Below are 22,216 nucleotides of genomic sequence, written 5' to 3' on the forward strand. Positions count from 1 at the left end.
CACGAACATAAGGACTGTGCACATTTCTTATCTAATCCACTTTGCCGAAAAGGTTTCCAGTGAAGGGCAGTGGTTTTCCCCACAGTGGATTCACAATGAGAGATGCTCACTGTATGAACAAGGACAAACGTTGTGAAGTCCAAGGACTGGCCAAGGCTCTTAAAAAAAAAAAATCATATTTACATATGTGTGTGCACATCTATGTGTCTGAGTGCAGGTGTGAGCTTGCCTCAGTGAACCCATCACAAACCACAGGTATCCATCCTCACCTTCTACCTTGTTTGAAACAGGGTATCTTTGCTGCTGGCATACCCGTATGCCAGGCTAGCCGAGCCGTGAGCTTTGAGGGATTCTCCTGTCTCCTCCGCTCATAGAAGGTAATTAACAGAGGAGTGTTGGGATTACAGATATGCACTCCCATGCTTAGCTTTACATGGGTTCTGGGGATTCAAACTCCAGGTTTCACACTTGCACGACTAAGTGCTTTTCCCACTGAGCCACCCCCCAGCTTCCTTGCCACAGTTCCCAGAAGTAGAAAGTTAGCGTGCATTGGCTGAGTGTAAGTATGGTGCAGGGTGAGTAGCCTCAAAAACTCCCCTCCGTTCTTCATGATGCTTGTTCTGCTCTACTCAAGCCTGTGTCTCCTCTTTGTCACTCTCCTTTGAATTCTGACATGCGGGATTATCTGTGCTATTTCTACTTCAGTTACTGCGTCTACCTTTCCTGGACGTAGCGAAGCCCCCCAGCTGTGTGTCTTGTCTTCTAGTCTGATGCTGCTCTAGAAATTGAGCCACAGAGGTGTGGCAAAGTGAGTGGAACCCTCTTAAAGAGGGGCTTCCCAAGCTCAACCTCTGAGAATCACAACATTCCCTCTTGCTTGGTCCTATTCAGGCAGCCTTACCCCTGGTCATACGTAGAAACAATACTCCTAATCAAGCCCCATATTGCTCAATACTGGGTTTGTGGATGGCAGTTAATAACTACCAACTGAATGAAGGCAAGACACTCACTCCGCGGTCCCCGCCGGGCTGTCAAGCTCAGGAGGTTGGTCTCAGGCTCTTCTTCCACCATCTCCGGCTGGCCACCATCTTGGAATTTGTTTGACACCATTTCCTCAGGGGGAGTGGCGGGTGGCTGTGGATAGATGAGAGGTTTCTGAGATGCCAGGAACTCAGTTGGTTCAGCCCCTTTCTTACAAAGTGGTGGGGTCACTGTAGAAGGGCTGGACCTTAGTACTTTACATGCTGTGCACGGTGACCCTGTTGCTCAGGTCACTGAAGTCAGCCTGAGTGCTTGCGAGGAGGTGTCCCATCATAGTGGTCAAGGCATCCCGAAATAAAACAATTTTCACATTTGCTAGGGAGAAAAAGCTTACAGCTATGCAGAGGATCACAAAAGAAGACTTCATCTCCAACCCCAAATAGACAGGAAAGACCTGTTCAAGTGTCACTGGCTAATGTGGCCGATACTCTTTCCACACTGGATGCCCCTGGGAATAGACTGTGGTATCTCCCTCAAAGTCTTAAGGAAGCAGGACTATTAAGGATACCTCTGTGCCAGGCAGACTAAAGCTCACAGCCAACTCAGCCTACCTATGGGCCCTGGGCAAGCATATCCATACTTTCTTTGTAAAAGCATTGTTATGCACTGGGAATTGCAGCTCTGCCCTATCTGTAAAGTCATTGCTATGCATGGGGAACTGCAGCACAGAGATCCTGATGGAAATAGATCACTCAGAAGGGTGGGAGCATCTGAATAAAACCGTGTCTGGGATCAAGGCTCTAGAGCAGATTAAGTGAACACAAGGGTGCCTGTGAAATCAGGCTTTGAAAACTCAGCCACCGAGAGTTGCTACATTGCCTGGGGCATTCCCTTTTGGTCCAAAGATGCCAGGCAGCTTCATCTTTGGTTACTCTCTGCTCACTAAGTGGTTCTAATGTACTTTTTATATGACACCACAGCCCCCCCCCCCCCCCCGTACGCCCCTACCCCAGGGCTGCAGAGCAAACAGACAGGCTGAACTGCTAAGAACTTCAGGACACTCTGAGGCTGTGGGTGTCCCTTAGTCTCCTAGAGTGGGCAGAGTGGCTGGCTCCTGTGCTCTGGCAGCTCCTCGGTCCCCTGTGCCTTCCCCTGTGGCTAGATTCAGCCTGTAGGGAAGGTAGAAGGCTCTTGTCTTCCCTGCTTTCCCTCGTGGAAACAGGCAGAGTTCCTGGGAGCCGGCAGGAAGGTTGGTCCCTGACTCTTTCAGTCCCCCCTCCACCTCCCAGGTCCACTCTTCCTCTCCCGCAGTCTCATCATGTGACTGCTAGCTCAAAATGGCGCTCCCCTTTCCCTCCCTCCTAGGCTGGCATAACGATGAATCCAGCCAAGTCTCTTGTCTTGTAACTGTCCCTTTCTTGCCTTTCTTCTCCAGGACAGCAGCTCCTTATTAAGGGAACTGAATTACCTTGCAGGGATGCTTCCAGCGCAGGAGGAAAACTCCTGCAGAGAAGGTGGGGGAGAAATGGCTGCAGGCTGGGGAGACAGGAGTTAACTGTAATTTGGGACTTGGGATGGGGGGGGGGGGAAGCGGGAGTCTCTTAAGATTTGTGATCCTGCACTGCCATCTACTGCTGATTATAGTCAATGACCATCAGTGGCAGCACTCAAATCAGAGGCTTCCCTCCTTCCTAGAGTCTGAAGAGAGAGGATAACACATATACAAAAACAAAACAACAGACAAAAACTCCTAAAAGGGCCATAGCCTTATTTGGAGTGCCAACTCTTTCTATACGCCACACCAGCATCTCACACATCACACCATCCACCTACATCCCTGCCTCACACTTTCCAGGAGTGAAGTCAAGAGATGACTACCCCCAGGAGGGATGTTTTCTGCGTTGGCATTCTCGTTAAGTTTCTATTGCTGTGACCAAAAACAACTTGTGGAGGAAAGAGTTTGAACTTCCAGGTAGCAGATCATCACTGAGGGAAGTCAGGGCAGGAAGTTAATGCAGGAACCCAAAGGCAGGAACTGAAGCAGAGGCCATGGAGGAACACTGTTTACTGGATTGCTGCCAGGGTCATGCTCATCTACTTCTTTTTATACAGCTCAGGCCTAACTACCTAGGATGACACCACCCACAGTGGGATGGACCATTCTACATCAATTATTAATCAAGAAAATGCCCCCCAGACATCCCACAGGCCAGTTCCTTGGTTGAGCTTCCCTCTTTCCATGAGTGTCAAGCTGACAATGAAGATCACCCTCACAAAGGGATCTGTGTGGCTTCCCAGAGGTGCAGGCAGGCTTCCCATCAGTGATATGTATCAATACTATTCTGCACGGGCAGACACAGTTTCTCATCATTTCTTACCTTTTTCTTTCTCTGTTGTCTTTGGACCTTTGAATTCTTCTTCTGTCTTCCCACCTCTGCATCCACATCCTCTCCAGTGAACTCCTTTGTCAAAACACAAAGAAAAGAAGATAGTCTTCAGGTATTTAGTTTCTTCTGGTGCTCAGCTGTCCTCTACAACCTGCTACCACAGTGTTGAGCAAAGAGACAATTAACAAAATCTAAGTGGCCATCCACCAGCCACTCTTCTCAAAACAGACAGGCTCTGGAGAACTTTCACTCTAACTGAAACATTGTAAGTGAAATGGGGTTAAAACTTCCATTGGTATTGTTGCAAGTGCTTATTCATGCTTTCAACACTTATTGAGCACTTACTGCATGCCAAGTCCTGGGGCAATAGTGTACATACAATGTGGTCCCCACTGTCATTCTAAGAAAGGTGGCAATGAAGTGAAACTTCCAAGACAGAGAGGCGAGGACACACAGAGAACTCATGTTTGAGGTTCCATTTGCTGCTTCTCAGGCTGATAGCCAGGTGCTCCAACTTTAACATTTCCCAGTAACGCAGTTTTATAAATGTTGGCATCAGCACTTCTGAGTGAACAAGAAACTGCAAGGTGACTGGATGTAGTAAACACCTGCGATCCCTGCATTCGGGAACTGAGGTGGGAAGACCAGGACAGCCTGGGCTATACAGAAAGTTAGAGGCCAGCCTGAGTTACCAAGTGATGCGATCCCAACAACAGATGAACAGACAAACAGAAACATCAAGGCTCTTATTGCCTGACCAAATCCACTGAAGCAGAATTGGATAGCAGAGCAGAATTGGATGTTAGTGATGTAAAGTTTCATAGCAACCTGATGCAGATGACTGGTCCACGCCGCCATTATTTCCCTTTCTTGTTGGCTATTGGGGTCAAGGAAGATGCAGAGGACAGAGCTGAGATCCCAGCCAGAGAATGGGCTTGGCTCGGGCTTTTGGTTTTGTGAGCTCTGTCTATCTGGAGTTCTGAGTGGAGGCCTCATCCTCACTTCTCTCCCCAGACCTGCTAGTGAAGAACCACTCTTAGTTCAGAGATTCCCCGAGGGGACGGTAATGTCCAGGTGGGCAGGCATGGCTCAAAGTCTAATTCTTAGTTTTCTTTGGCTTTGAACAAACCATTGAGGAATCTAGGTCATTTTTGTTTTCTAGTAGTATCCTAATCCTCAGTCACTGGGAAAACGTCCAGTAGGAGTTGTGGGGGATGCTCGAAGCTACAGGGATCTTGTCACTGCCATATCACCTCAGACTGTTAAATGAATGAACAACAGAGGTGTGTGTGGCTCACAAGCACGTGACAATTTGGTTAATCTGTGTGATTTAATTAAGGGTGCCCTCAGGGGGCTGGAGAGATGTCTCCATGGTTAGGAGCACTGGCTGTGTTTACAGGGGTCCCAGGTTCAATACCCAGCACCCACATTGTGCTCACAGCTGTCTGTAACTCTAGTTCCAGGGGATCTGATACACTCACACAGACATGCAGGCAGGCAAAATACCAATGCACATAAAATAAAGCATAAATTAAAACAAAGAGTGCCCACAGGCTTTGTTTTCTGTTTTTGAAACCCCACGAGCCTTAATTCAAGGGGAATAAGGGTTTAGAGAGATCTGGCCTCTGCTATGTGGGCTACAATTTCCTCTGTAGGTGGCTTCCCTTGTCTGGTCTGAGTTTTTGTTCAACAGGCAATGGCAGACTGTAGAGACAGGGTTTCATTCATAACCTACAATTGTCAGAAATGGTTAGATTTATTAGGTTTGGTGTTCTCTGAGATGGGCCCAGTAGCCTACCGTGAGAACTTCTAAGTGCTGGATCCATGAAACAGTGTCAAAAGTTCCTGAACATCCAGGTAGGGGTGAGACCCCAGGCTATGCAAGGTTGCACAGCCCTCATCATCTGCCTCCTTCCACAACAAAGGCAGATAAAGAACACTCGGAGTGGGTGTTCTGGCATATGTTCAGTGAAACTAAGTTTGGCCCAAGGATGCCTCTGTACTTGGCAGATACAACAAATGATAATTTAGTATGCAAATAAACTAAAATCTAGCTGGGGGTGTATGTCTCTAACAGATAGTTCTGTCTTGGAGAATCCAAGCGAGTGGCTCTTCCTAGTCAATCACAGACCAGCAAAATGATTGGACATATTCAAGCAAGGCAACTCCGAGTTGCAGTCAAGCAAGCTTTTCTAGGACCTCATTCTGATGAAGGCTATGCAGCCCTGCAGGCACCCTGAGATCTCACCTCTACCTGAACATTCTATAACTTCTGTCACCATTTCATGGTTCCAGCAACTGTGCAGAGCACAGCTCCCCACACCTCTTCTGGTTCTCAGAACTATCTCCTTTTGCAGAATTTAATTTGTCATCATTTTTTAACACGTGCAATAAATGCTTATTGCCAGACTTAACTTCCTTACCCACAAAGGATTCCAAGGGAAAGCCAAGCAGTGACTTACCTCTGAAATTATTTTTACTTTTTCTTCTTTGGGATTCATCTTGGCTGTGATGGTTTCCAGACTGAGAAAGAACAAGGAAGAGGTCAGGCATCATGAAATCATCAGTGTCTCTTGCTGCTGATATAGGCAGACTGAAGCTGACCCACATGATTGAGCTGTCCACCACAGGTATTGTAAACCGCAGGAATGGGGAAGTAAGAGGAGGAGGGATGCCAGTTCTCTGCCCCTACACCCTGGGGGGCAGATGGAACTTGGCTGGAAGTCAGCTGCAAAGGATCATTTCTGGCTTTCCTCTCTTCTTGCTTCTAAGTCTCAATTTTTAATCTCCTTCTCATTTCAGGGAGCAGAGAGACGAGACTGGAGAGGGCACCCCTCACCTCCTGTAGCCCCCCTGGGTCCCAGCACTCCTCTGCTTCCACTTGCTCCTGTGTGTGGTCTCCACTTTCACCTAGCCCATCCCTTGGCTGTCACTGGCTCCCATCACTTCCCTCCCCAGGACTAGGATCTTGTGATCTCCCACCCCACCCCGGCTGCCTGGACAGTCATTTCTTCCTGCTCTGCAGGCTTATTCCTACAAGATTGAAAAATAACCTGTCTTGCCGGGCAGGGGTGGTGCACGCCTTTAATCCCAGCACTCGGGAGGCAGAGGCAGGCGGATCTCTGTGAGTTCGAGGCCAGCCTGGTCTACAAAGCTAGTTCCAGGAAAGGCTCAAAGCTACACAGAGAAACCCTGTCTCGAAAACAACAACAACAAAAACAAAAACAAAAAAAAAAAAAGAGAAAAAGAAAAGAAAGAGAAAAAGAACCTGTCTTACACAAAAATGCCTTCTCTCCATTTCACCCCTCTTTGTGGCATTGCTCTAATTTTTAGCCTTTTTAGTAACACCCCAGAAACACTACCTCTTTTCTTAACCGATATTATTTTGGGTATGTTTGGGGTCTAATACACCGTGTGCTGGCCCTTGCTGGGGTCTGTTAGTGACTCCTGCATTGCTGTGTCTGATGGTCAGTTCTCTTCCTCAAGTACTGAACCTCAGGGGTGTTGTCCAAACACTTTCTTCACCTGGCTCCTAGAACAGGTTCCTTCCTGGTTATCATGGACCACTCACCGACTGCCCTTTTCTGGCACCTCTGCTTGTTTCTAGTCTCCCCAGCACCAAATGCTGGAGTGCTCTGAGCTTTGGCTCTGCCTGTTCTTGTTGCCCTGGCTGTCTCATCTTAATCCTTGTCCTGACATACCATATATACATGGATCTTCCCCACATCAACACCCCGAGTCTAGACACTTCCTCAGAAGGCTAGAATCCAGTTTGTGACTGTGTCATGGTTACCTCCCTTGGCTCTAAATGAAGCTGTTGGCCTTTGCTTATGAGCCTGTGCTGCGGCCTTCCCACTGTACAAAACAAATCCATTCTACCCATAACGGAACCCCAGCAGCCATCCTTAGCTATTTTCACTCTTCTTTGATATAGCATCCCTGCTATAACTTTATATGTCAACTTGACTAGCTCAAAGGATACCTAAAAATCTGGGACTCAGCTCCCAAATAAATATATGGAGACTTATTCGTACTTATGAAGGCCTGGCCTTAGCTTGGCTTGTTTCTAGCCAGCTTTTCTAACTTAAAATATCATGTTTCTCTTTAACTATGTTTTACCTCTGGGATTTTTACCTTTCTTTATTCTATGTATCTTTCTTTCCTTCTTAATCCATGGCTGGCTGTGTGGATGGGTGGCTGGCCCCTGGAGTCCTCCTTTCCTCCTTTTCCCAACCCTCACTCTTCAAGCCTAGATTTCTCCTCCCATTTATTCTCTCTGCCTGGCAGCTCTGTCTATTCCTCTCCTTCCTAGCTATTGGCTGTTCAGGTCTTTATTGGACCAATCAAGTGTTTTAGGCAGGCAAAGTAACACAGCTTTATAGAATTAAACAAATGCAACATAAAAGAATGCAATAAATCTTTGCATCATTAAACACATATTCCACAGCATAAACAAATGTAATACATCTTAAACTAATATTCTATGACAGTTCTGCGAGTCTGAGAGCATATTTCCAAAGTTACATCAGTGTTTGAATCTGAATGGACTAAGTGAGAAGAACCACTTCCAAAATGAGGGGCACCATCTAATTATCCAAGACCCCAAAAGAACAAATACAAAAGGAGAGTTAGCCTATCCCTCAACTCCTAAGAGCCAGGATGCTTCCATCTTCTTACATCTAGGCCCTCAGGCCTTAGGGTACCAGGACTCACACCAGTCCCCAGCCCCCCTCCCACACCCTCATCTCAGGCTTTTGGCCTTAAACTTGGAGTGACACCATTGGCTTCCCTGGGTCAGGGGCCATCAGACTTGGACTGTCCTATACTATCAGCATGCAAGGTCCCCAGCCTGCAGACTGCTCACTGTGGGACTCCACAGTCTCCAGAGTCAGGGGAGACAATTTCCCAGTAGATCTCTACTCCTGGGAAACCCTGGCTAATTCAGCACCCCATCTCCCAGAAATCTGCCAGCCTTCTGGTAGTGTCCAGGACTATACCATAAGGCCTCTGCTACTCCCACTGTGGTCAGGTCAAGCCCCCTCGTCTCTCTCCTGTCTCTCCTGCAGACTGCCTCAGGAACCTCCTGACTCTTTTGCTCCCCACACTGCTCATCTATAGTGGTCTCTACATGGAAGCCAGGCTGAAGGGTTGGAAATTAAGTAGGATCATGACATTCCACCACCTACAGTTCTCCAATGACTTTTCTTTGCCTAATGAGTGAAATCTAAAATCCCGTCAAAGCCTTACAGTTCCCTTGGCTGGTTTTGCACTTGGACCTTCTTGCCTCAGGGCATTGCACTTGCTGTTTCCTGTACCTAGGACTTTCTTTCAGAAGCTAGCTACACTCTTAGACACAGACAGACAGACAGACAGACAGTCTCTCTTTCTCTCTCACCACAGTTCCTTTGGGTCTCTGAAAGTTCACTTTCAGGGGGGTCTTTCCTAAGAGTTCTTTATACAATAACTTTCCCATTGTATTATGAACCCACCAAGAACTTTGTGAGTACCTTACAATGTCTTCTTTTTCTATAACACTTACCACCAATCTGCTTTCGTAATTGTACATCAGTGTCTGCCCATCACTGTTAGAAGAGAGCCTCAAGAGAGCAGGAACTGCACTTGGTGTGATGTTATCCCCACAGCCTCTGCACACGACACCGAGTAGACAGGGCATGTGTATCGTCAAAGGAATGGCTCAATTGCTGTCTGGAGCCATTTCCGTGGGCACATTCTGGAGTCCTTCAAAGTTCCGCTAGGATGCTGTGAAGATCAAATGAGAGAAGATGAGGAGAAATATTTGGCACAGGGCTGACAAACTTAAGCCTTTCTTGATCCCATGGGAGCCAAGTCTTAGTTGCATTGGGCCAGGTAAGCAGCTCACCCCAGGTGTTCCAGGTTTTCTGACCCTCCCAGGGAATTAGTGCAATAATGAAACACAAATGATCTGCAAGTCGGTTGTCTTCCATACAGACCCCTCAGAAAGCTCAAGTGGAAGGGAAAAGAGGAAGAAAGCAGACCCAGTGATAAAGGGTGGGGAGTATTGGAGAGGGGCAGGAAACATAGAAGGAGAACCTCAGACAGTGATGGCTCTGACAGACACCTCCGCTCCTTAGGAACTGGAAATAAAGAATGTGGAGTGTTTTAGTAAGCGGAAAACAGACTCTCCATAAATTAAGAAAAAAATCATATACAGAAGAAAGAAGTAGAAGTGGAAAATGACAAATGTAATGGACTTGTTTTCTGTCTCCCCATTCTTTCCCGATCATTACCTTCGAATGAGTTTTGAAGGAAATCAAATGACACCAAAATTTATCTTTCTTATGAACACTGCTGCTCAGAAAAGATGAATAAACACGACTCAGCTTTAATAAGCCCCTGTCATCAGCATTTGCCTTGGCCACTTGTTAATACAGTCTATGACAATATCAAAATAAGAGCCCTGGTTTGTGGAACTAGAGCTTTGCAGTCTCTCTACACATATGCTCTGCTCATTCCCACAGTTCTCAGTAGTACGCATGTCAACTAAGACTCAAGGAAACTAAGATTTGAAAGGTTATGTGATGTGCTCAAAGTCACAGTTTTCAAATCTCACATTCATAGTCTGACCTTGGCACTTGGTGGTTCCAAGTTCTCCCCAGTCCCAGGCAGCACACTCTTTGAGTTGTCTTGCTAAACAAGGTAACCATTACTATTGTGTACTAGTTCCTTATTGTGAAAATACAATGCAAAACCACAAATACTATAGCAGTGAGGAAGGACATAGATATCACTAGGCCAATAATCTATTTTACACAGTACAGCAAATCAACACATTTTTAAAAGGAAAGTACCCACACTGTTATCTGACCACAGTCTCTAAAATCAGCCAATCAGAGTCACATCCAGGACCCCATGATGGCCCTACAGGATGCAGAGGACTGAGAGAATGAGGCATCTCCCAATCATAGCTGCTCCCAAGGGATAGTGTATTAATTATCACAAAGAAATTATGGTTTTAAAGAGTGAGGGCTTTGTGAAAAAAAAAATAGTATAGACCTGGGTTCAGATTTTCCTCTTCTCACCAGCCTGTGTGATTTTAGAGTCATATTGCCAATTCTGTAAAGTCAGAATCATACTTCCTGTCTCAAGGGGTGATGGTTTATTATGGGATCCATACTAAAAAAAATTGTAATAAGATGCCTGTCACAGACCAGGATCTATATATTGGTAGGTTTTATTATTAAAAATTTTACCAGAGTTAGGGTCAAAACCTGAGCCTTGGCAACCCTAATAAGCTAGGCTTGCCCATGAGCTCCACAGTAGGCTAACTAAAAATCAGAGAAAGGGGATTTACAATATAGTGACATTAGGAAATGGAACAAAGGGGTCCAGTGACCCCAAAGTCCATCTTCCGGGGTCCTGCCATGAAGTTTAGGATTGGGTAGAAGGCACCAGGAAACATACATAACCAAGCAGTCTTGGTTGAGGTGTGGTCCTGCCCATCACTGACATGTCATTGTCTCTGCCCCAGGATGGTCATAAGGAGAGGTCATGACTGGGGGGGAGAGTGGGAGGAAGGGCTAGAGAGCTTGGGGGACAGAGGAGAGTCATAAGAAAAGTCTTAGGGTGTTGAAGCTCCACTCCCGTTGCTCTCTAAGCCATGGTGGCCATAATCAAGTCTCCTTCCAGCGCAGGCTTTCCTTTGTGTATCTAAAGTGTTTCTGGAACCTCCTGCCCTCCTACCCACACTCACTTCTTCTCTCCAGAGATAAGAGGCTTTTCTCACCTCTCCCATTAAAAGCTGGGGTGTCGCAGGAGCTGTCACATGCCTTCTTTTATGATTAGCTATATAACCACAAATTATTCCAGCCACAGCTTCTAGAGCACAAGGTCAGTGAGATGGCTGTGTGCAGTCATTTAATCAGATGGGTATGACACCATTTGCTGCAGCATGCAGGTCTGTACACAGGCTGTGCTCTGTGGGATCGGCCCAAGCAGTGGTATGGGAGTTCTGGAAGTTCCTCCCTGGAACCAGTCCCACTGTTCATCAAGCTCTAGACCGTTTTACAAATCTCTTTTGGCACTAGCTCACAGTGCTCTCCTTATCTGCTCACATATCTGCTTCCCCAGCAAACTCCGAGCACTGGACCTGGTCTAAGTCATCTTTGTATAATGTAAAGTTGCATTCATCATCTGTTGCATTATTGATGCTCTGTAAAAACTCAAATGAATGACTCTGTACATGAACTCGAGGTCTGTAAATGAACTTAGGTCAAATATCTGTATCTAGATCGATCTATATATAACTACATATGTGTGTATGTATACATATATATACACATCTCCTCTATCCATATACAGTCCTCCCTTCTCTCTGTATATTATACTGGCATTACACTTATTTGCAGAAACATTTATAGAAAGTGCAATGGCAGGCGCGTATTTCCCATTAGATTTTATTAGCTTTTCATAGCACCTCTTTGCAAAGAAGAAAGCAATCAGCTTAACCAACAGCCCGTAGATTTTCCTTGGAGCTTGGCAGCCCTCAGCCCTGTGGTTCAGAGCTCTTTGTCTAATACCAAGAAAAATGAAGTTTGCAACACTGAGCACTCCTGATCCCCACCCCTGGAACAGTTTAAACTAAGGGCCTAACAGCCACATGCAGTCAGTGTTCAGCAGCACTGGCCAGAGAGGACAGCACTAGCTGGCGTTTCCCCTGCAAGCCCTACACCACCAGACAGCAGCTGAAATCAAAGCTGTTCCTGCAGCGCCCTTACTTACTTTCCATTCAGAAAGCAAAACTACAAGAGTCCCTAAAGTTCCAAGGCATTCCATCCGCTCTCATGGCACCCAGGGAGGGGCTGACCTCCAAGCCGGAACTGAAAGGAGATGAAAGCCGGACACAGGGACTGCAGCCCCGGTTCCGTTGAAAACTGATTTACCTTAATCCACTCTACAAAACGCAGTTTGCAGGTTCCAACTTTCTGCGATTGGAGGGATGTGATGAGAGACCAGTTGGGTCAAGCCAGAGGATCTCTTAGACATGAGGGAAGGGGTGCGCTGGGGATAAGGGAGGCTGCTCCGGGTGAAGCTGCAGCCACATCTCAGGACAAAAACATCGGCTTAGCAACCGGTTCCCAAGGAAGGTCACTAGGCGGCTTTTTTTTTTCTTTTAAAGTGACAGTTTACCTTTAAGTCTTGGAATATGCGTTTGTTGGGCAAGCAGAAGAAAATAATCTGCTGAACAGAGACAAAGGAAAAGCTGCTGGGAAGCTGGGCAGAGAGGATGCAGGCTCCCAGCATGGTGCCCTGACTCATGTCACTGGGTTGCACGGCATTTTGGGTACAGTACAGAAAGTGTTCGCAAGTAGAATGATTTAGAATCATGGTGGTCCATGCAGCGTGGAGAAGGTGTCTAAGCCAGCAGCAGTGATGTCTCTGTGGAGGGGCATCAGGGCTCCAGCATGTTTGCTAGCTGTGCAGGGAAGCTTGGATGCACAAGCCTAACCTCTGCTGGTTCTGTGATTCCTCACTGCACATGACCCAGTTGGGATACAAATATAATGACAAAAAAAAAAAAAAAAAAAAAAAAAAAAAAAAAAAAAAAAAAAAAAAGACAAGGGAAATAGGAGAAAAGGCAAAGTAGACAGAAGGGCAATGAGCAGACAGAGGGCCTTCACAGAGCAAGGACAGCCACAGATCAAGGAATGTCACAGAGCAAGGCCTCCTAACCACAGGTGTTGTTCCTCAGAAGCCTGCCATTTTGTTTCTTAGACTAGGTCTCTCACTGGAAGCTGGCCTTTGGTGATTAGGCTGGGCTGTCTGGCCAGCCAGCTCCAGCTACTTGCTTGCTTTCACTCCCCCAGCGCTGACAGAACAAACATGGACTGAGCTCCAGTCACTCTCCAAGTCAGGTCCTCATGCTGGCCTGACAAGCCCCTTCCCCAGTGGAACTAGCCCCCAGTGCCTCCTTTCTGTGTTCACGAACCTCTCACCTTCGCCTCTTGGACTTTAGATAGACAGCTCTCTGAGGCTAGCTAAGTCCAACAGACACCAAATGGCTCCTCTGAGATGTACACATTCTCTGTTGAGATATGCCAACTGAGCCCAAGCTGGCATTTCCAACTACATCTTTATCAAACTCATCCACCAAGCAACATCTCCCTCCCTAAGTCACTCTGGAGCCAGGTGGCTAAGGAACACCTCTGTGATCCAGAACATATGGAAATAATTCTAGTTATCGGATTCTAAACCCACCTGCATACTCACCCTGCCTCAGCCTTCCTTCCAGGGGAAAGAAGTCCCAGGAAAGAGTTTCTGTGGAACCCGGAGCTTATTGATTGGCTAGACTGCTGGCCAATGAGCTTCAGGGATCAGCCTGTCTTTGCCTTCCCAGTCCCGAGGTTATAAATGCCTCAGCCACTTGGCTTTTTATGTGGGTGCTGCGGACCTGAAGTCAGGTATTCATTCAGGGCAGCATTTGGATGGATTGAGCCATTTTTCCACCCAAGAAACAAACTTATATCCATTATGATATTCTGCTGTACAATTATAAGACATGTTTCTTGCTTTGAGGGGTCTGTGTAAATAACCTTTCTACACAACAGCCATGTCTATGTCTATGTCTGCATATCTCACCATACCAGTGAATGTAATGTTCACTTTTTAACATATCTGTATGCAGTGTACATATGAGTCAGCATGTTTGTGTGGTGTGTGTAATTGGGAGCAAGTAGGTATGAGACTGAGGAAATGACATAACCCCCCATGTTATATTGATATCTTCAATCCCAGAACTACAGAATCTGACATTATTTAGAGACAGAGTCCTTATGGAGTGTGTTGGCTAGTTTTATGTCAACATGACACCAGCTAGAGTCTTCAGAGCGGATGGAACCTCAACTGAGAAAATGCCTCTATAAGATCAGGCTGTAGGCAAGCATGTAGGGCATTTTCTTAATTAGTGATTGATGGGGGAGGGCACAGTCTGTTGTGGGTGATGCTATCCCTAGGCTGGTGGTCCTGGGTTCTATAAGAAAGCAGTCAGAGTAAGCCATGAAGAACAAGCCAATAGACAACACTCCTTCATGGTCTCTGCATTAGCTCCTGCCTCCAGGTTCCTGCCTTGTTTGAGTTCCTGTCCTGACTTCCTTCAATGATGAACAGTGATGAGGAAGTGTAGGCTGAATAAACCTGTTCCTCCCCAAGTTGCTTTGGTCATGATGTTTCATCACAGCAATAGTAATCCTCACTAAGACACAAAGGTCAAAGAGTTCAAGTGGGGTCATTAGGGTGGAAGTTCATTCATGACAAATGTGTCCCCATAAAAGGAAATACAGAGGTAGACATTTGTTGCAGGAAGTGAATGAGAAAACACAAGGTGCTCACCCTGGGGCTGCCAAAAGTTACTCCATCTGCATAGAACAGATTCTCCTTCTGCTATCAGAAGGAACTAACCCAGTCAGTACCTGATTTGGGACCTGTCTATAGAATTATGAGACAAGGAGTTGCCTGCTGTATCAAGTCACCCGGTGTGTGACAGTTTGTTACAGCAGCCCCAGCAGATCCAAGGAACTGGAAAGAGAGGAGGTGGGGGCAAAGCTGCAGGAAGACTTGGACGTTTATGTGCTAAGGGTCTGAATAGATTGGAATATGCATTTGATTCCTTCAAAGATAATGCCACTTGAAGCCCTGTGCTTCTGAAAACTTTTCAGGATAGTGGTTCTCAACTTGTGGATGGAGACCCCTTTGGGGGTTGAGAGACCTTTCACAGGGGTTGCATACCAGATACCCTGCATATTGGATATTTATATCACAATTCATAACAGTATTAAAATTACAGTTATAAAGTAGCAATGAAAACAGTTTTATGGTTGCGGGTCATCACAACAGGAGGAACTGTATTAAAGGGTCATAGCATTAGGAAGGTCAAGAACCACTGCCGTAGGAGATTAGAACTTTTTGTTGAAATAAACATTAAGAAACTGTAGGGCTGGGTGGTGGTGGCGCATGCCTTTAATCCCAGCACTCGGAGGCAGAGCCAGGTGGATCTCTGTGAGTTCGAGGCCAACCTGGGCTACCAAGTGAGTTCCAGGAAAGGCACAAAACTACACAGAGAAATCTTGTCTCGAAAAACAACAACAACAACAACAACAACAACAAAAACAAAAACAGAAAGAAAGAAAGAAAGAAAGAAAGAAAGAAAGAAAGAAAGAAAGAAAGAAAAACTGTGGATGTAGCTCCGTTGGGGGAGTGTCTGCCGATCACGCACAAAATCCATTTTCAATCCTCAGCACTGCATATGTCCTAGTTTTGTTTCTAGTTTCTGTGATAAAATACCCTGACAGAAACAGCTTAGGGGAGAGTATATTCACCTCACAATTCCAGGTTATAGCCTATTACTTCAGGGAAACCAAGGATACAGAACTTAAAATAGCTGGTCACATCACATTTACAGCCAAAGGCAGAAAGACATGAACACATGCATGCTCAGTTGCTTGCTTGTGCTCAGCTTGATTGATTTTTTTTTTTTTTTTCACTTGTTAACCCTTAAGGAACACCTGCCTAGGGAATGATACTGCCCATGGTGGACCGGGTCTTCCCACATCAGTGAATTCAATTGAGGCAATCCCCCACAGACATGCACACAGACCAACCCAAACTAGACAGTTCCTCACTGAGACTCGCTTCTCAAGTAATTCTAGGTTGTGTCAAGTTGACAATTAAAGCCAACCATCACAGAATAAAACCAGGCATGGTGGCACTCAGGATGTTTGAGTCCAGCCTGATCTGCAGGAGACATGGAGACTTTCTGCTTTCTTCTCTTTGCTTTCCCAGCTGCAATGTGGCTTTATTTAGATCAGTATAGGCTCATATATGCTTTCCTCACCTGGGCATGGGCAACACAATTTCCTGTTCAGATAATGGTGTCGTTTGCACGCAGGCCTTTGAACTTTACAATACTGATGTTTGCAGCTCATTTATTCCCATGAGCGATGAATGCATCACACTGGAAAACATCTTACTAAGATGGGGCACAAGTTGAAAGCCGGAGACTCACCCCTGGGTCATAAATTTTGTTAAGCTGTCCTCTTCAGCTTCGAGTTTATGTTTTCCAATTTACTGAAGTTTATAGTTCTTCCTCTGAAATATAGCTCAAATGCCAGCAAGTTGGAACCTCTTGTTTCTACAGTCAATGGAGAGAAGCACTTTCTGATGCAGATCTATCGGCTGTGCGGCCTGTTCTTATTGTGTAGATAGCAAAGCATTTAATTTTCCTTCTGCAGAGCTGCAATTCTCAACCTGTTTTGAATTACAAGGCTTTCCAGTCATTTGCTTCATTTTACAACATTCTCCTTTCCCCAGAGAACTGTCAGAACCACTGAGAATAAAAACCCTTTAGATTTGTTCATTTTAGACACTCGGGCTGTGACTTGAAATAAGGGGAGAAGCTGCTGCTCAAATGTGAGTGCTGGATTTAATGTTTTTCTGGTTGAAAAGGTTAATTTCCTACAGTTTTATAAACATTCTCCTCAGCTATTTCCTTATGTATATCTCATTGGTACTGGCTCCGAACACAACTTTCATTTTCCCACTGGTAGCTTGAAGACATGCTTGCCCTTTCTGCAGGACACCCAGTGTCTTCTTGAAGGTCCTTTGCACCTTGAGTTGTCTGTACATCTGGAAGGGCTTATTTGGTTCAGAGCATAACCCTTTGCTAAAGGCCAATGAAGAACAGCAACGTCTGGCTGGCCGCTGGTGGGAATGGCTGTAGACATCTCACAGTGTCTAGGCATTTTTATCCTTAGCTGCACCAACAGGCCTGCCAATTCAGATGCAGCAAATTTGAAATCCTATAGTCACACTTTTTGATTTTGCTTTACCTTTTTTTTTGTAATATGCATGTGTGTTGCATTTTTGCATATGTATAAGCACATATGTGGGTGGGTGTGGATGCACATGTGTGCATGTACACATGGAGGTCTGAGGTTGATGTCTGGATTCATCCTCCATTGTTCATCCTTCTTATTCATTGAGGCAGGGGCTCTTAGTTAAACCCAGAACTTGCCAATATGACTTATTCTGCTAGCCAGCTTGCTCTGGGGATCCCTTGTTTCTGCCTTCTGAGGCTAGAATCACAGGCAAGCCTGGCCTTTGCATGAATTTATAGGATTCTAGATGCACTGCTGAGCCATGTCCCCAACACTCATCACTATCCTCTTTTAGCTTATGATAGTGCATGTCAGCCAGTGTGGATGTCCCCACTCCCAGGCCATTTGACAAAGCCTGGGGACATCTTTGATTGTAAGTCTGGAGGTAGGTATGCTAATGGCTTCCTGTGAATAGAAACCAGGTTGCTGCTAAGCATCCTACAGTGGATAGGACAGCCTCTTGCATGCATTCCCAACACTGAAACCAATGATCTGACCCCACATGTCAGTAGCATTAGCTGAGAACTTTTTTCCAAGTGTGGCTTACCCCAGCACGACCACTTCTGCTTCCAACGTTCGGAGTGGTTAGACCTCAGTTCCAGGCTGCAGTGCCCACGTCACCCCAGTTCTTACGAGTCCCTGGGTCACAATATCCTTTTTCTCATGCCACAATGCTTGCCATGGTGTCAAGCATCTGTTTGGCGGATCTGCCTCAGTCTGGGCCATCACCTCACTGAGGTCCTGATGATGCCCAGCAGCACAGAGGCCAGTCCCTGAGTCCATCTGTTTCCTTAGGAGGTTCCTGATGTCCTTTGCACACTTACTCAGTGTATGGCAAGGACTACAAGCAATACTCATAAATTTGGGGAGCATTAGTTAGGTCACAGACGGTTCCGTGATGTCTCAATTTCCCCAAGTTTCTGGGCATCCACTATAGTCAAGACAGTTGCCTGAAGGAATCTTCATTAAAACAAGACCGTCTCCAAAGACACTTGCTGGGATTACTAGGCAGAAGACTAGCTGAGAAGCTCTCTTGATTTAAAAAATGTGTCCCACTTTTAGGAACATTCTGATCCCTTTATTGTTTTCTCATGTTCTGTGATGCCACAAACTGGTACTGTATTTTTCCCAGGGTACCAAGTGCTAAAATGTTCGAGAATCAGGCCATTTACTAGAGTTGGTTTAAGAAGGAAATCTTACTGATTCTAGAACTTTGCTGTTACAGCCACAGATTTTTGTGAGGCAAAGTGATGGCAGACTTCCATACTTTGGGCCCTATACCAACCCAGGATATAGGGTAAGTACACAGAGGAGTCCACACTTCTTGATTTCTGTTAAGCTGGGAAGTTAGGTCTAACCTGCATAGGTGGAGAGATACATGTAAGGTACATGAGAGATGTACACATGCCTCTGGCCTCAGTTCCTGATGATACTTTTTGAAATCATGGCAGATTTTGAGGAACTGGATGGCAGACAGATACCTGGACTAAAGGCATCTATAAATTGATATCTGCTTGTGTTCTTGTTATTTGAGAGAGAGACATTTGGACAGAAGGCAAAGGGTTATCTAACCATCTCTATGTACCAGCATGCTTTCTTGGGCTTGGATTCCAAGGGGAATATTCTTGAGAGGGTTCCACTGAGGAGGAGCAAAATATGGGTACAGCCATATGCTATCCATCCAGGAGTAGACAGGCATGGAGCCCTAGAGGGCTTCTGCCAACCTCATGTGGGTAGACAGGGCCAGTTGACGTCTAGATTCATAATATCTAGCTGTGAGCCAGTGCCTCTCTGTGGTGTAATTTCTCCCTTTCATGTCTGAGACGTCATCAAAATCTTCCCAGCATTGTCTCATCTGTGAGGTCGGAGAATTACAGAGAGTTTGAACCCAGGTAAAAGGAAGGGTAATTTCAGGCATCAGTAATGGCATATGTGAAGACTGCTGAAATCCTCATGGGCAAGTTGATTCATGAAATAATATATGTGTGGTGGCGGCATCATGAGACTTTGTCCATGTTTACAGAGTCTCTCTTCACTGATAACTTGGGTTATTTTAGCATGGCATGGAAGTTCACTCACACATTCTGCAAGATGCTGATACAGCCACACTGTCGGAGAGCTCTCCTAATTCAAGTCCTCCCTAACATTGGGAAGGAGTTACAGTGTAACCCAGGCTTCTTTCTCGATCCTTCTTGTCCTCACACTCATTATAGTTGCCCATCCCTTGTCTTCCCACAGGACTCCCATTACTCAGGGACTTTCCTAGCATTGAACACTCTAAAAATGCTAAATGACGAGGAAACAAACCGATTCATGATTAAAAAAAAAAAAAATCTTCTTTAGGTTCTTATTTGAGAAGAAAAATCTGTGACTGAGAATCTGAAAAATAATGTATACTTAGGTTAGGTATGCTGACCTGGCAGGATATGAAGGATATCACTAGTGGGAGGGGGTCCCTGAGACAAGTGTGGGGTCTTCAACAGATGGTAGCGTTTGAGAGAAGTCTGATCTGCTCACTGTAAGACTGAGATCTTCCATTTGCTAACTGAATCAGAAAGCAAACAGTTTTGGGCTTGAATTCATGTCTACTTTTTGAATGAAAGTTTATCTGTGCACCCTTCAATTTTCCCAGCTGATGTTCCCTTGGCAGATGGGGGTAAAAGTGTTGGAGATTTAAAGGCGACTCAGATAAAACGTGTACCCTCCATTGTTTACCATCTAGTAGATGCTGACACCTTTCCCCATTTTTGTCTGACCATGTTTTGTGGCAAATCACTCCTGAAACCGTGATGTTGTCACTTTAATTATTCCTTAATTAGGGTGTTTCAGAAAAGCAGCTTCTAGATGTGTGTGCCAGGCAGTGGGAGGGAAGCCAGAAGACCTTGATTCCAGTCCCATATGAGAGACTGTCGGTTAGCACCCCTCCCACAGTATGGAGTAGGCAGAGAAGAAAGACGGCTCCAGAGCTCTGAAATCTGTCTCACCCCAGGCCTCGAGAAAATGCCATCTGCAGTCATGTCATTACCCGCATTGGCCACTAGAGGGCAGCATGCTAAAAAGTAAACTGGCCACATTCCATTCTATTTCCCCTTACGGTAAGCCTTGAAGCGAAAGCAAAATAACCATTTTAAAAAATTCTATTTGAGTTGTGGGGAAAATTTTCCCAAGAAAGAGGGTTGTCTTTTTTAAAAAAAATTCTTTTGAGTGCTGTGCATGTCTACTTGAACACCAGAAGAGAGCTCAGATACGATTATAGATGATTGGAAGCCACCATGTTGTTGCTGAGGATTGAACTCAGGACCTCTGGGAGAGCAGCCAGTGCTCTTAACTGCTGAGCCCTCTCCACAGCCTGAAACAGGGTTATCTTTGACATGTTGGAGTCTTAGACTTGACAGCCTTCTGCTCCTTTTGCTGGCCAAGTGCTCCTGTAGTCATTGTAGTTTACTATCAGTCTCTATATGAGAGCCGAACAGAAGGTATGGTCCTTGCTTCTGGGGATGTGTGCTCTCTTTAAAGGCCTAGGTGCATTTACATCAGAGTGACAGGGTGAACACAATTGAAAATGACTCCCGCAGAACCAGTTTCTAACACATACTTCTCTAGCCCATCACCGAGAGTCAAAGCGATAGATAACTAGTGTTCAGATGAGCTCTTTTCTCAGAGATACAGTGCAAAAAACCCCCACCATTCCCTCCACCCCTTCACCTGCGATTCTACCACTTAAAAGAATAAAAAATCCAGGGTGCTTGAGAGACAGCTCAGTGGTTGAGAGTGCCTGATGCACTTCCAGAGGACCAGAATTTGGTTCCCAGTTTCCATATCAGGGTAATCACAACTGTTTGTAACTCCAGATCCAAGGGAGTAACTCCAGCAACAACCTCTGTGGGCACCTTCACACACATGGAATTCACACACACACACACACACACACACACACACACACACACACACACACACCAATAATAATAATAACAACAAACCTTTATAAAGTCTTAAGAAATTCCATTCCAAGTCCTGACTCCAAGTCGCCAGTGACTTCTGTCTTTCAATGGCTCCTTTCAGTGGAGACAGTAGGAGTCCTTTCTGCCGCTGGCAAGAGGGCAAGAGTCCACCATCACTTGGCTTGGTGTCACTGTTCAGGATGAGCTATGAGTAAAGAGTCGTCTGCAGGGGTGGTGTGTCTTGGGTGCTATGAATGTGGTCTGGGGTGAGGTAGACCTTTAACCTCTCTGAGGCTAGATGAGGGCAAATGAGATCTAGACCTAGAGGCAAATGCTGAGAAGTTTCTTTTAAAAATCACTTAATATTTTCACACCAATTTCATATATATGTGTATGCAGAGCCCCAGAGCTCTGCACAGGCACATCTCAGCCAGGAGTTCTTCAGTACCACAGCCTACAGTGTTTGGGGGAAGTTAATGCTCTGTGTGTGTGTGTGTGTGTGTGTGTGTGTGTGTGTGTGTGTGTGTGTGTGCGCGCGCTACCCCATCCCCACTGACTGCTCTTTGGGATAAGTATCAGCCACCACTGGCACTCCTAACACTAGTGGCATTTCCTGGACTTCCCTAATAAACTGCTCACACACTGATCCTTGCCTTAGGCTCTGGGTTTAGGAGAAATTAGTGAAAATGGTCACTTTAACATACATCAACACATTTGGCCCTTGGAAGGATTGACTGTGGACATTTGAGCCTACAACTGTGATGTCTGTCCAGTGAGTTCACACACAGAAAGACAGTCACATCCCATTAACCACTAGTTAAAGAACTTTGAGTACCTTATCCAAAAGTCACACAATGATGGCTGAAATTTTCAACTGTGTTTCTATCCAGTGTCTCTTATGGCTTTCTGATCCCCCTAACTTTGGCAGCTTGAAAACTCTTCTGGGACTGGGGACGTAGCTTAGTGGGTGAGCTACTTATAGTCACAAGAACAAGAG

General features: G+C 45.7%; 1 protein-coding gene across 1 annotated transcript in view; it reads right to left on the minus strand.

The window, feature by feature from the left end:
• The window catches only part of Cc2d2a (coiled-coil and C2 domain containing 2A), a 73,305-nt gene extending 60,855 nt beyond the window's left edge, over positions 1 to 12,450 (minus strand). Inside the window, exons 1-5 of the mRNA XM_036200346.1 lie at positions 12,290 to 12,450; positions 8,908 to 9,128; positions 5,831 to 5,891; positions 3,360 to 3,443; positions 1,011 to 1,134 (exon numbers count right to left, since the gene is read on the minus strand). Of these exons, the coding sequence (XP_036056239.1) occupies positions 1,011 to 1,134; positions 3,360 to 3,443; positions 5,831 to 5,869 (247 nt within the window). The 5' untranslated portion in view covers positions 5,870 to 5,891; positions 8,908 to 9,128; positions 12,290 to 12,450. The remainder of the gene's footprint in view (positions 1 to 1,010; positions 1,135 to 3,359; positions 3,444 to 5,830; positions 5,892 to 8,907; positions 9,129 to 12,289) is intronic.
• Between the last annotated feature and the right edge of the window lie 9,766 nt (positions 12,451 to 22,216).

The sequence above is a fragment of the Onychomys torridus genome, chromosome 10 (assembly GCF_903995425.1).
Source record: "Onychomys torridus chromosome 10, mOncTor1.1, whole genome shotgun sequence".
Classification (NCBI taxonomy): domain Eukaryota; kingdom Metazoa; phylum Chordata; class Mammalia; order Rodentia; family Cricetidae; genus Onychomys; species Onychomys torridus.